Source organism: Orycteropus afer, unplaced genomic scaffold, assembly GCF_000298275.1.
Source record: "Orycteropus afer afer isolate SDZICR_OR568_19922 unplaced genomic scaffold, OryAfe1.0 scaffold00207, whole genome shotgun sequence".
Classification (NCBI taxonomy): Eukaryota; Metazoa; Chordata; class Mammalia; order Tubulidentata; family Orycteropodidae; genus Orycteropus; species Orycteropus afer.
The window spans coordinates 1064473-1078679 of NW_006921794.1; the positions used below are offsets into that span (position 1 = coordinate 1064473).

General features: G+C 40.9%; 1 protein-coding gene across 1 annotated transcript in view; it reads right to left on the reverse strand.

The window, feature by feature from the left end:
- The window catches only part of LOC122150699, a 19894-nt gene extending 17526 nt beyond the window's left edge, over positions 1 to 2368 (reverse strand). The window contains 1 exon segment of the mRNA XM_042781964.1: positions 2305 to 2368. Within this exon segment, the coding sequence (XP_042637898.1) occupies positions 2305 to 2368 (64 nt within the window).
- Positions 2369 to 14207: the final 11839 nt, after the last annotated feature.

The following is a 14207-nucleotide window of genomic DNA, read 5'->3' on the forward strand; positions in this document are numbered from 1 at the left end:
GCCACTCCTCGGAAGGAAGATGGGGCAATCTACTTCCATAGTGATACTGCCTTGGAAACTCAAGGAGGGGTCGCTATGAGTCGGGTCCGACTCGACGGCACATAACAACAACAACAATGATAAGATGTATAAAATAAAAGGAAGAAGAAGAAAAAAAGACAGTTGTAAGTGCAGTTCATCATGAGACTCAAGGACTACTTACTGTAATTGAGAGAGAAGAGCCTTAAAGGCAATATCAACCAATAGCTATGTATGGGCCTTAGTTGAATCTTGAATCCAATAAACCAACTGTAGAAAGAAATAACACTCATTCGAGGATCAGAAATTTGAACACTAGATGTTTGATGATATTTATATTGCTATTATTAAGGTATTAATAAGGTCATTGTGGTTATGTGAACTTGCTGAGACACGCTGAAATATTCATGAGTGATATGATCCACTTTCTGGGAGAAGGGATATGGGAAGATGTAGACAGGGCAGGATTGGCTATGAGTTGATGATAATTATGGCTGGGTGATGGCACAGGAGGTTCATAATACTCTTCTATTCCTTTTGGGTTTCAAAATTCCCTATAATAAAAGGCTTTTAAAAAATCACTTGTAGACAAGAAAACAACACACATTATAAAAATATTTGCAAACAAAAGGATACAAACATTAAAATGGATGTCTATGTAGAAGGAAACAAGAATGGAGGCTGAGAACAAAAGGAATTAATAAATAAGTAAATGAAAAAACAAAGTAAGTGAGTGTCCTAGCAAACCAATAGTGATAGAGGGCTATTTGCAGGAGAGTATGATTAACTCAAATCTCTACACATTGAGGTCCAAAAGGAAAAAGGAAAAATGAGGATCTTCTGGGCTTCTGATAGAATTCTATCTCTTGACCTGGACAGTGATTACACAGCTGTGTTTACTCTGTAATAATCCATCAAGCTGGGCACCTGTGATTATCGTACTTTTCTATACATATATTTGTCTTAGGAAGGAGCTCTGGTGGCATAGTTCCTAAGGCATTTGACTGCTAACCAGAAGGCTGGCAGGTTGAACACACCAGCCACTCTGTGCAAAGAAGACTGGGCAATCTACTTCTGTAAAGATTACTGCCTTGGAAACCCAAAGGGAGTCACTATGAGTCAGAATCAACTCAATGGCAGTGAGTTTTTTGGTTTTGATTTGGCTTAGGGTTCTCTAGAGAAATAGAACCCATGATATAGAGAGAGATAGAGATTTACTTCAAGGAATTGACTCATGCAATTGTGGGACTCTGGTGGCATAGTACCTAAGGCACTTGACTGCTAACCAGAAGGTTGACAGTTCAAACCCACCAGCCACTCCTCAGAAGGAAGTTTGGGCAATCTACTTCCACAGGGATACTGCCTCGGAAACCCAGGGAGGGGTCTCTATGAGTCGGATCTAACTCAATGGCAGTGGGGGGCCAGGTGGTGGTGATTGTGGGGTCTGGCAAGTCCAAGATCTGTAGGTCAGGCAACAAGATGAAAAAATAAAATGTTAGGTACTCCTCGACTTATGACAGAATTCTGTTCTGATAACTCAGGTATAAGTCAGTTCTGACATAAGTTAAATACCTCATTATTTTTGTTTTAATTATTATTGTCTTTTATTGTCAGTATTTTTATAAATCTTTTCTTTGCCTTTAAAAACCAAAAACAAACTTAATGCCATCAAGTCGTAGCCAACTCATAGCAACGCTTCCTTGGATTTCTTAGGTGGTATTACTACAGAAGTAGATTGCCCAATCTTCTTTCCAAGGAGTAGCTGGTGGGTTTGAACCTCCAGCCTTCTGGTTAGCAGTCAAATGCCTTAGGCACTATGCCACCGTCTTTAAAGGGTGAAAATATTACATAATCTGCTCTGGCAGATATCCTTATCTTGTATTATCTTGTCTAGCCTATCCTTGAATTTTTTGGCAGTGTCAACACCTGAGCTTCCTGCTTCTTCAGTTATACACATGTTGTATGAGCAAATCTGCATTTGAAGCAATGAAACCAGAACTTGCTGGCATTAAAGTACTCATGGTAGTATTCTCCTTGCTGCTCCTTCTGGCTTTTAAAAAGGCTGTGTGCTTTCATTTGAATCATCAGTAAACTCATAGGTACTCTTCTGGATCTGGTCTTCTACCCAAATCATCAACAGCTTCTCCATTTCATGGATTGTCTTTTGCCTCTTCTTTTTTAAAAATATCTATTTTATGCCAATCACTCTTTAACAGCCTCCAAAATCCAAGCTTTATCCATGTTTAATGATTTTCAAAATGGTCAAATGAGACATCCCTTCCTCACATGCTAGTTCACCAAATTTCTTTCTATTATCATAGGCCTTAATGATCTTCGTCTTTAAAGCCATGTCTAGAGTCTTCCTCACCTTTCTTTATGGGATTAGAATTTATAGTAGCATGAATTTTTTTGCTAGACATATTTTTGGGGGTATAAGCAGTGCAGGTATTACAATGTGAGAAACTAGAACAACTCAGGTTCACATTAATAGCTGATGCTTCTGATGGTATGAAACAATGAATAAGATCATGCTATAGGCCTGGTCTGGGAGCTCTGGTAGCGTAGTGCCTAAGGCACTTGACTGCTAATCAGAAGGCTGGTGGCTCAAACCCACCTGCCACTCCTTGGAAGGAAGGTTGGGCAATCTATTTCCATAGTGATACCACCTCGGAAACCCAAGGAGGGGTCGCTATGAGTCGGGTCCAACTCGATGGCAAATAACAACAACAACATAGGCCTGATCTACAGTGAAGTCGGCATCAGTGTTGTAGCAATGAAATTTGAGTGGTAACAGTTGTGGGGTGCATGCACAGCTCAATTGCCTCTGTTGTTAGGGTTGGACATTGCCCATCTTTCTATCTGTTATGACTCCCGACACCAACACCAACTTCATTGTAGACCGGGCCATACCCTACTATATGGCAGTGTTTTGAACAGTAAATCATAACATTGAACATCTGCGAGTGAACATCTGAGAATGATGACATCAGCAAATTATGTACTGCAACATTGTATGTAGTGCATATTACTAACAATTAGATGTACCAAAAACAAAACAAACAAAAACAGTTATAAGTGCCGTTATTTGTAACTTGAATATGCTGTAAGTCAGGGACTATTTGTAGACGAAAGGCAGACACATCCTAGAGAAACTTCCATTTTGCTCTTAAGGCTTTCGACTGATTGACTGAAGCCTGCCCACGTTATGAAAGATGATCTGCTTTACTTGAAGTCACTGGATTTAATGACATGTAACCGTTTTATAACAATTTGACTAGTGTCTTACTAAACAACTGGGCACCACAGCCTAACCAAGTTGACATGCAAAATTAACCATGACAATAACATACTTCAAATTTTGTAATGTTTGTTTTTAGAATATACATTCTTTTCTTGGATTTTCCAGCAAGCCTTGCTGTTTTTAGGCTTCATTGCCTAGGGTCCATCACATTCAACAGAAGGCTCAGAAACTACTTCTATTAATTTGCCTCTCTCTTTCCATTTATTTTCTTTTACCCAATAGTTGAATTCTGGTGAATTAATTGGGGATAGGATGAAATACATTATAAGGTAACTCCATTACTTCCTTGCTGTGATTTCTTTCAAAAATTATCAGTTTCTTATCTGTAAGATCAGGATAATAGCACCACCTTGTTATTGTTAGTTGCTAATGAGCCAGCTCTAACTCATGATGATCCACATACAACAAAACAAAACACTGATTGGTCCTGCACTGTATTTATGATCCTTGGCATGTTTTGGCAGCCACTATGTATTTTGAATGTCTTCCAACCTAGAAGGGTACCCATCTTCCAGCACTATACCGAGTAATATGTTGCTGTGATCTGTAGGTTTTCTGCTGGCTAATTTTTGGAAGCAGATACCACATCTTTCTTCCTAGTCTCTCTTAGTCTGGAAGCTTTGCTTAAATATGCCCACCACGGATGACCCTGGTGATATTTGAAATACCAGTGGCCCAGCTCCCAGCATCATAGCAACACACAAGCCACCACAATATGACAACCTGACAGACAGATGGTAAACCTACCTCATAGGGTTATTAAAAGAGGACTAAATGATAATATGTATTTCATGCTTAGAAGAGTGCTTGACATATGTTGTTGTTGTTGTTATATGCCATTGAGTCGGACCTGACTCATAGCGACCCCTCCATTGGTTTGCAAGGCAGTATCACTACAGAAGTAGATTGCCCCATCTTCCTTCAGAGGAGTGGCTGGTGGGGTGGAACCACCAGCCTTCTGGTTAGCAGTCAAGTGCTTTAGGCACTACACTACCAGAGATACCTGCTTGACACATAGTGAGCATTTAATATATGTATTTTTTAATTTCCTATTTGTTGTTTTTCTGAGCATATATTTTCATTAAGTACATACATCATCAGGAGGAAGAGACCAATATCCAAACGAGATTTAAGTCTTTATGGATTCCTTCAACCAAGACCATCAAATCGGATCTAAACTTTACTGTAAAAAGGGTGTGGGGGTGGCATTTGACCTCCTCTAACTTCACAAGTAGGGAGGATGATCAAAATCAACATCAACAGCCAAGGCTGATTCCTATGAGGCAGAGGTCACACATGCTGCCATCCTCCAACATTTTCACCAATTCTGACACCAACTATTCCTCCGACTATTCTCTATTTCTCTGTTGGGTTCAATAATTCATCATAATGGCTACACAGAACCCACAGACAATACTCACAATTAAGGGATTTATTAGGGTAGTGACAGGTTATAATTCAGGACCAGGAACACTTAGGATACAGTTCTTCAATCAGGACGGCCTACCTTCAGCCATGCCTGAAGGCAGGTCTCTCTCTGGCCCTCAGCCCCTCAACCTGGCCTCTGCCCTGCTTGCATAAGTGTTACAAAGCTCTTTTAGCACCCCACTCCACCAGTAAGCCTCCTGCCCAAAGGCAGTCAGCTTTCTCATTTCATGGGCCAGGAAGCCCACTGCTGTCATGCTGGCCTCTTGGTTCTGCTACTTCTGCTTCCACCATTTCTCTGGTACTGCTTCTCACCATCTCTGGTGTCACAACTCTCTGTCTCCTGGATAGAGGAACTTCAGCACAGGGATCTCAGGTCCAAAGGATACACTACACTCCTGGCTATTCTTTCTTGATGGTAATGAGATTTTCCTCCTTTCGGCTACTGAGATGGCTCATTTTAAGCCTAGCAGGCTGGCAAAACTGACCAATCCCCATATTAGGGTTCTATACACCTTATATGTATGGTCCCGTTCCCACAAGGGTGCCATGCACCTTATTTGTATTATTAACAAGCTATCCAATTCCTTTGGTGGCCACAAGTACCTCACATTTGTATAGTCCCACCCAGTTTTCTGGTGGGAGTCACAGAGACCTTGGCTAGAGGGGTTATACAAAGTAATTCAGTCCACCACACTTAGCAACTCTTCTAACATCCTCTTCTATCAAATTCTCCTAGTCCTTCAGGCCCTGCTTCCATTCACTCCCTTTAGGATGATTTCCCTAAACACTCAAGGCCCTGGCTCACTCTTTCCTCTGAATTCAGCCTGCTCACTGACTCCGTTGGAAACAAGCATCTGTAACTCTCACCTGTGCTGTTGAAGTCTTCCTGGAATCAACTGAGGTAGCAATATCTCCATCTGCAGCTGCATGAGCAAAAGACCTGTGTCCTGCAAGACCCAAAGACTGGAAGTGAAAGACCTGAAATCAGCAGCTTGCCTCTAGTCCCTAGATTCTGTCCTGAATTATTTTCCCATCTCCTCAGCCTCCCATTTTCCCCTTCCGCATGGGGTAGGTAAAAAATCAGTTGGAGTGGAGTTGATTAGACTCATGGTGACCCCATGTGTGTCAGAGTACAACTGCTTTCCATAGGGTTTTCAGTGGTTGTGATTTTCAAAAGCAGATTGCCAGACATTTCTTCTGAGACGTCTGTGCATGGACTCAAAGCTCCAACCTTTTGGTTAGCAGTTGAGTATGTCAACAGTTTGCACCATTTACAGACTCCCATGAAGTAGGTACCCAGAAATATTTTACTTTCTTCACCATCTCCCTCCAACTAGACAAGCAAGATTGTGTAACCAGACATGTATGCTTGCTGATTGACTGTTTATAGTTTCCTGAAGTTCCGGCACACCTTAAAGGTGTGCTGCTCATTTGTATTTGAAGTCATTTAACTCTATTTGTAGGAATGATAATCTTCCTCTTCCCTAAAAAATTTCAAATATTTCTATGCAGATGATGAATTATTTGAAAGACTATTCTAAATATAATTGATTGTAACATTTAATAATAATAATAATAATAGCTAACTTTTTGTTGAGCACTATGTGCCTAGCACTGTGATACTTCATATGTACAATCTCATTTAATTTTCAATCAGTGAGAGAATTGTTATTCCAATTTTACAGGTAAGAAAAGTGAGACTCAGGAATTTGATAGCAATGACTGAGATTATACAGTTAGTTTGTATGTGACTGAAATGGATCAAGAACCCAAGACTACCTAACACCTAAAGCTACCCTTTTTGAGTGACTTATGAATAAAGCAGTACAAGGCCTCTCCTTCCCATCCAATCTCCAGGTATCTCTTCTCTCATCTCTTCCTGGAAGCTTTCCTGAGGTGTTGTAGTTGGGGAACTTTGTGTCCTTTCTTTGTCTTCTTCCATGCTATGTGTAAGCTTCATTTCCAAACCCTCTTCCAATCACTTCCCACCATTTTCCAAACATACCATATCCTTTCATTCATTCATTTATTGAGAACTTATGTGCCAGAAGCTAACACTGAGGAAACAATGATCAGCAAGATTGACATAGTCCCTAACTCATACTGCCCACAGTCTGGGTCTTTTCAAGACTCCATATTGTTCCCTCTATTTATAATGACCTGCTCTTACTCCTCACTTATCCCCTAGCCGGGCAAACCCTTACTGATACAGTAGGAGAAAACTTGTAATCTTGCATCCTCTTCTAACTTCCCCAATTCCCAGGGGATGATATTTGAAATATCTAATAACCTATTTAGCCATAAGAATGCAGGATGGCTGTGAATTATCCATCTCTTAGTGAATTTCAGCCTGGCCCATACCAAATGGAATTAGTCTTTCTACCTATGTAAATGCTCCCTTGCTGCCAGGTCCATATAAATACTGAAAACGTGTCATTTATCTCATCTCATGAGGGATCTCCTGCCTATTTCTCCCTAGATCTTCTTCACTTGTTCATACAAAAACACACAAACATGAAATGAGATCCTTCAAGGCAAGAATCTTCTCTTATTTACTAAGGAGACTAGCACCACCAGCCACTCCTCAGAAGGAAGGTTGGGCAATCTACTTCCGTAGTGATACCACCTCGGAAACCCAAGGAGGGGTCGCTATGAGTAGGGGCTGACTCCACAGCACATAACAACAACAACAACAAGCACAACTCCAGGCATATCATAGAAGCTCAGTGAATCTAGATTGAGTAAATGAGTCAGGGTAGGAGGCTTTCATCCTCAAGAATTTTCTAAAATCTGGCAGATGAGTCCCTTAGGTTGGAAGGCACTCAAAATATGACTGGGGAAGAAGTGCCTCCTCAAAGTAGAGTTGACCTTAATGACATGGCTGGAGTAAAGCTTTCAAGACCTTCATTTGCTGATCTGGAGAAAGACTTCATGCTTGGTAGAGGGTCAGCAAAAGAGAGAAAGGCCCTCAAGGAGACGGATTGACACAATGGCTTCAACAATGGGCTCAAAAATACTAATGGCTATGAGTATGGTGCAGGACTGGGCAATGTTCTGTTCTTTTGTACATAGGGTCACTATAAGTTGGAATGAACTCTACAGCACCTAACAAACAAATAAATTAGATCAAGAACACTTCCTACATCAAGTCTCACAAAAATGTAATGTGTATTGGGCCCATTTTTCTGTTTTTTAGTTAGCATTTAAATATTTTTCATTCTACCTTGTAAGTAAACTATTGTTATGATAAATAAAATGATAAATAAAACAATTTTCCCTTGTGTATCTACTGTCTTTCCAAGTAAATTGAAACTTGATATTGGTGACTATGATGCATTTCTTAGCATTTCTCATAAAGTGTAGCACCATCTATATACATAACAGATGCTTAATAAATATTTAGTGCCAATTTCCTAAACTCTAGAATATATGGGAAGACTTCTTTCTTTGTCTTCATCTATTGCAGAGTGTTGTGTAGAATTGTGTCCCCAAAAAATGTATGTTGAAGTCCTAACCCCTGAGACTTGTGAATGTGATTTCATTTCTAAATACGGCCTTTGAATGTGTTGTCAATTAAGTTAACATGAGGTCATAAAGGAGTAAGGTGCATCCTAAACCAATGTGAGTGGTGTCCTTATAAAAGAGGAGAAGAGACATACAGAGGTAAGAGCCATGTAGCAATGGAGTCATACTGCAGCCAAGCCACAGAATGCCTGAGGCTACCAGAAGTTGGGAGAGACAAGAAGGGATCTTCCCTTAAAGCTTTCAGAGACATCATGGCCCTACAGACATCTTGAATTTAGACTACTAGCCTCCTGAACTGTGAGACAATAACTTTCTGTTGCTTAAAACCATACACTTTGTGGTGTTTTGTTATGAAAGCCCTAGGAAACAACTTGGGCACTATTTATATTTGGAGCCCAATATTTCTTTGTGGTGAGGGTTGAGAGAGGCTGCCCTGGGCATTAGAGGATGTTTAGCATCATCTCTGGCCTCTATCCACTACCATCCAACTTGTAACAATCAAAAATGTCTCCACACATTGTAAAATATTCCCTAGGGGGCAAAATCACCCCTGGTTGAAAATCACTGATCTACTCTGGTGTGATCTTTTTCTCCTCTTCTAGGATATGTTTTTTCAACTTTGAAAAATCACTAGCATTTGTAAAATTAAAGTATTACACGAATTATGAAGTTCCTTAGAGAAATGTGCAGAATAATAATCAGAGTATTATAGGGATAACAAGTTATGAAACCAAATTTATTGGAGGCATTGGTGCATCTCAGAATATGATTTGATAGGACTCTTTTTGTCAAGTTTGGCCAGTTGAAAGAATAGCGTTCACAAAGGACAGGACCAAACATGAAGCTAAAAATGTCAGGCAGTGGTTTTTGCTGAGTCAGACGACCAGGCCTCTATTCCAGAGATTTCCCCTCCTAGTCACTAGCTGAGATCAACACAGACAAGGAGTTATTTCCATCTCCAGTAGGACTGACTATTTTGAATGAATTTGTGGTTTTGGGCCATTTCTCAGTGGACTAGTCTCCACATCACAAAAACCACCAGGGAAATGGTCACTAATTAGCATGCTCATTAACAACCTTAGTAAAGAAGGTGGCCACAGAGAGGGTTGGGGTTCCAGAGCTGTGGTCACCCCTTTAAGCTGTCCTGCCACACAAGGCTGACGCTGGGAGTGAGCAGACAGTGTGACCTCTTGGCTCCTAAAACCACTCTTTCTTGCAGAAATATCTCAGGATTTCAGAGTTGTCTTCTGCACCCCATCAATGAGTGCCAAAGACTTTCCCTTAGGAATGTAAAAATAAAATTAAGGTGGTGAAGTCCATGGGGTCAGTCTTAGTTACTAAAATCTAAAGGAATAATGACTCATGTCTTGTGACCAAACTTTAATCTCATCTGTTGGTTCTAGTACCTCTTCCATCTGAGATGGTATCACAGATGAAACAGCATGTGGCAGGAGCAGGTAGAGGCTAGAAAAAAGGCAGCCTGGAACCAAAACTGTGAAGGGTCTTATAGGCCAAAATGAAGGTACTTGGATTATTTCTGGCCCTATCCAACTTGCCACATCAAGAAGTCATTTTTTCTGACGTTTCTGAAGCAACAATAGATAATATTTAAAACACTGGCAACCTGAATGTATCTCAGGAAATCCCTGTAGTCCCTGTGCTACCAGAATCCCCAGCATAACACTTCTGTAAATGTCTATACTATGAACCAAACCAAACCAAACTCACTGCTGTTGACTCGGATCCGACTCAGTGACTCCTCCTTGGGTTTCCGAGGCAGTATCACTACAGAAGTAGATTGTCCAATCTTCCTTCTGAGGAGTGGCTAGTGGGTTTGAACCGCCAGCCTTCTGGTTAGCAGTCAAATGCCTTAGGCACTATGCCACCAGAGCTCCTGTCTATACTGAGACCAAACCAAACCAAATTAGTTGCTGTTAAATTGACTCCGACTCATGGCAACCCCTTGTGCATCAGAGTACAACTGTGCTCCATAGGCTTTTCAGTGGCCAATTTTTCAGACATAGATCACCAATCTTTTCTTCTGAGGCACCTCAGGGTGTATTAGAGCCGCTAGCCTTTTAGTTAGTAGCCAAGTGCTTAACAATTTATGCCACCCACGGACTCCATGCTATGAAACAATGCACAAAAAAAGCAACCTGGAGAGAAGACAAAGAAACAAGTTGCTCTCCAAGCTTCTCTAGAAGCACAGGAAGCACCTTTTTTGACCCAAAGCCCAATAGCAGACAAAGCAACACTTTCCACTTCCACTTTCTGAGTTACTGTCTATTTATCATCTCCGATGAATCTAGGGTATCAGAGAGATAAAAATATACCCCGCCCTCGGACTGAAAAGGAAGTGTGTGTTATATTCTTGCTGTGGCATGTTGCACCTGTTCCATCTCCCTCAGCTCTGCCCTGAGTGACAGATGCAAAACTCCTTCAGATTTGACTAAAGGTAACCCACACATCTAGAGTTTGAGTGAGTAGCCACCAACCACAGACTAAATATGTTGGAGGGGGTTTTATAGGGTCCCCACAGCTTCCCCTTCCCTTACAGCTGAGCAGCCCGATGTGCAGAGTTCTGCTCATGTGGTGCAGCTTGGTGATTTGACAAATGCAAGGGGGTGTATTTCTTTAGAGAAGGATAAGGCTAACTGCCATCAACCATAATCCTCTCCCTACCACCATTCACATTATCAGTCTACATTTTCCTCTATAACCTTTTCATCGACATATTAAACTTCCCCTTGTGAAAGTCCATTTTCCCATAGAGTTATCTTTCTGTTGCCTTTCTTATCTAGAAACAAAGTCAATAATGACCACTTTACTTAGTGCTTACAATGGCTTTACTATTTTTGTACTAGATTATAATAGGCTGCATTGTTGTGGCACAGTCATTTTAATTTCATTTAACAAACAACAGAATAAGTAAAAAAGAGGTGAAAATTAGTATAGATGACCAGGATATATAATACACTAAATATGCTTGCAATGTCAGTTGAGCTCTGCCAACTGGGAGAAGAGGATTAGAGAAGTCATTTTTCTTTTTCTTTTTAATGGATGCTGTGTCTCATCAGCTCTTCAGCCTATGGGAAAATAGTAAGTGTGGAAATTTTAGAGCATCTGTATTAATCAGGAAATAGCCCAAGCTGCTTTAGCACAGCTACTAGAAGACGTAGAGCCTCTAGCAAAATAGAAGCATGTTTCCCTCTAGCATATAGGTACAGAAGTGGGGGCAGGGAAGGGCAGGAAACTGCCTGCTGCATGAGGTCTTCCAGGGACCCAGGCTCTTCTTCATTCTTCTCCTTCTCCTCCTTCTTTCCCTCTTTGCCTCCTCCTTTTCCTTTTCTTTTTCCTATTTTATATGAAGGTTGAGTTTGGAAAGCATCAAAATCATCTTTTTCAGTGTACCCTTCTATTTACTCCAATATTCCATAGAATGTTGTTCTTATCTGCAGCCCCTCCTCTCCAATCCACCCCACATGAAGAATAGAAGAGTGCAGAGAAACCAGCTTCCTTTTAAAGGGCATAACAAGAAGTTGCAGCTTGCATCTCATTAGCCATATTTTAATCACACAACTCACTTCAAGAAAGCCCAGGAAATGAAGACTATAGCTTGATGGCTATATGTTCAACTAGAACTTGGGAGATTCTATTATTGAAAAGAAGGTAAAAATGAGGGACAATTAGGAGATTATGCCACAGCACCAAAATTTTTACATCACTAAAGAATTAAACTATTTTCCACTATCTCTATAAGCATGAGCACATGACAATAGAACAGAATTTGTAAATAATAAAACAAAGCTATTGTGCCACAGTATCCAATGACCATCTCTACCATCCTTGCTTGTTGTTATGTTTTGTCAATCATTCACTTTCATCAGTTTTTTTCAAAGATCTGAACCAATTAAAAACATGAAATTCCCCATCAAACACAAGATTGATGCCAGTGTCTTGGTTGGACTCTGACATGGTCCAAAATGTATTTTCAATGGTTCTGACAAGCATAAAATGAAGAAATCTGCAGAGCAGGAGCCCTTTCAGGCCAAACCACTTCTGCAGTGTCTGTGGTTCAGAGTTATCAGGTGACAACTTCAAAAATCCTATGCTGTTTTGAATCATATACTTCCTGTGCTGTAGGCCACAACTCTGATGTGCTCTTCATTTCCCGTGACAATTACAAAAATGCAAGAAGGACAAAGTTCTCTAGAACACCAATATCCCTTTAAGCATTAAGCAATCGTTGGTGTGATAGCAACATGACAAATTGTTTGGAAGAGAAAAATTCTGATTGAGTGAAGAATAATAAAAGACACTTTCAGTGTGTTAATGAAGAGCTTTTCACGGTATGCCTTTAATGTAAATATAAGATGATGTCAATTTCAGAATTAACAAAAGAACAGTTGGCATGATGTTTTATTTGTTTAGAAAATGCCAACACCTAAAAGCATTAATTGCTATAATCCGTTTTCATGATTCCTTATACTGGGAGGATGGTTGGCACAGTGGCTATCCTTCCAGCCTTAATAGTAATAACAACAACAACAACATTAATAATAATGGCATCTATAATTTATTTAATTTTACTATTTATTGGTCACTGTGCTAACTGCTTTTACATAATCTTTCTTATGATTTTCACAACAATATTTCCAGATAAATATAATGAGCATTATTCTCACACTGTTATTGGGAGCAGTGGTGGTTAAGTTTGTGTGTCAACTTGGCTGGGCTTGGTTGAGTGGCTGGGCAGCTGGATATAGTATTCCCCGTGATGAGACTGGTAATCAACTCCATGGTGAAATCTACTGTGAGCAGCTGAGGAGCTGCCTTGGGTATGTGGTCTGCTTCCTGTATTAAGAAACAGCTTTGGGTATGGTCTCTAGCTTATTGCACGCTTGAACTCTGCATGTAGCCGTGTCATTGTTCAACAGCCTGCCATGTTCTACCGACCTTGGGACCTTCAATGGACTTGAATTAATGGCCTGCTGTGTGGTTTGGTAACATTTGGACTGTGCCATTTTATTTGTCAACCTTGGGTTTGTTAGCCTTGGCAGCAGTAGCTGCCTGAGTGAAGAGATGCCTCTAGCTTCAGTGGGCCGGAAGCAAGAGGCAGAGCTGAAGCGCAAGGTCAAGGGGCTTTCACACAGCCCCTGGACCCTGGTACTTTGAACTCAGACTTAAAGCCTCCAAAGTATAAGAGAATAAACTCCTGTTTGTTCAAGCCATCCCATTTGTGGTATATTTTTGTCAGAGTGGCACTAGGTAACCAGAACAGGAGCTGTCAAGTCGACTCCCACTCATAATGTTTTGGTTCTCTAGTGCTGCTCTGACAGAAAATACCACAAGTGGATGATTTGAACAAACAGGGATTGATTCTCTTACAGTTTAGGAGGCTAGAAGTCCTAGTTCAAAGTGCCAGCTCTAGGGACTGGGTGAAGGTCCCTCCACCTTGGGCTTTAGCTCTGCCTCTTGCTCCTGGTCCACTGGAGCTGGAGGTGTCTCTTAGCTCATGTCCCTGCTGGCTGCTGAGGCTGGAAAATCCAGGGCCCACAAGTACAATGGCACAGTCCTAAGATTAGCAAGCAACATGGCAAGCCACTAGTTCAAGTCCAGAAATAGTCCCAAGATTGGCAGACAACATGGCAGAACACTCACTGATGACTCGGACAAATACAGGATCCAAATGTGTCAAGAAGCTCAAGACCTTTCTCAAAGCTTCTTAAACACTGTAAGCAGACCACATCCCTAGGGCAGCTACTCAGCTGCCTGCAGCAGATTTTACCATGGAGTTGATTACCAGTCTCATCATAGAGAATCACTACAGCCAGCTGCCCAGCCACTCAAAACTGGCCCAGCCAAGTTGACACATAACCTTAACTACCTGTTTCTTAATACAGGAAGCTGACCCTGTGTGACGGAATAGAATTGC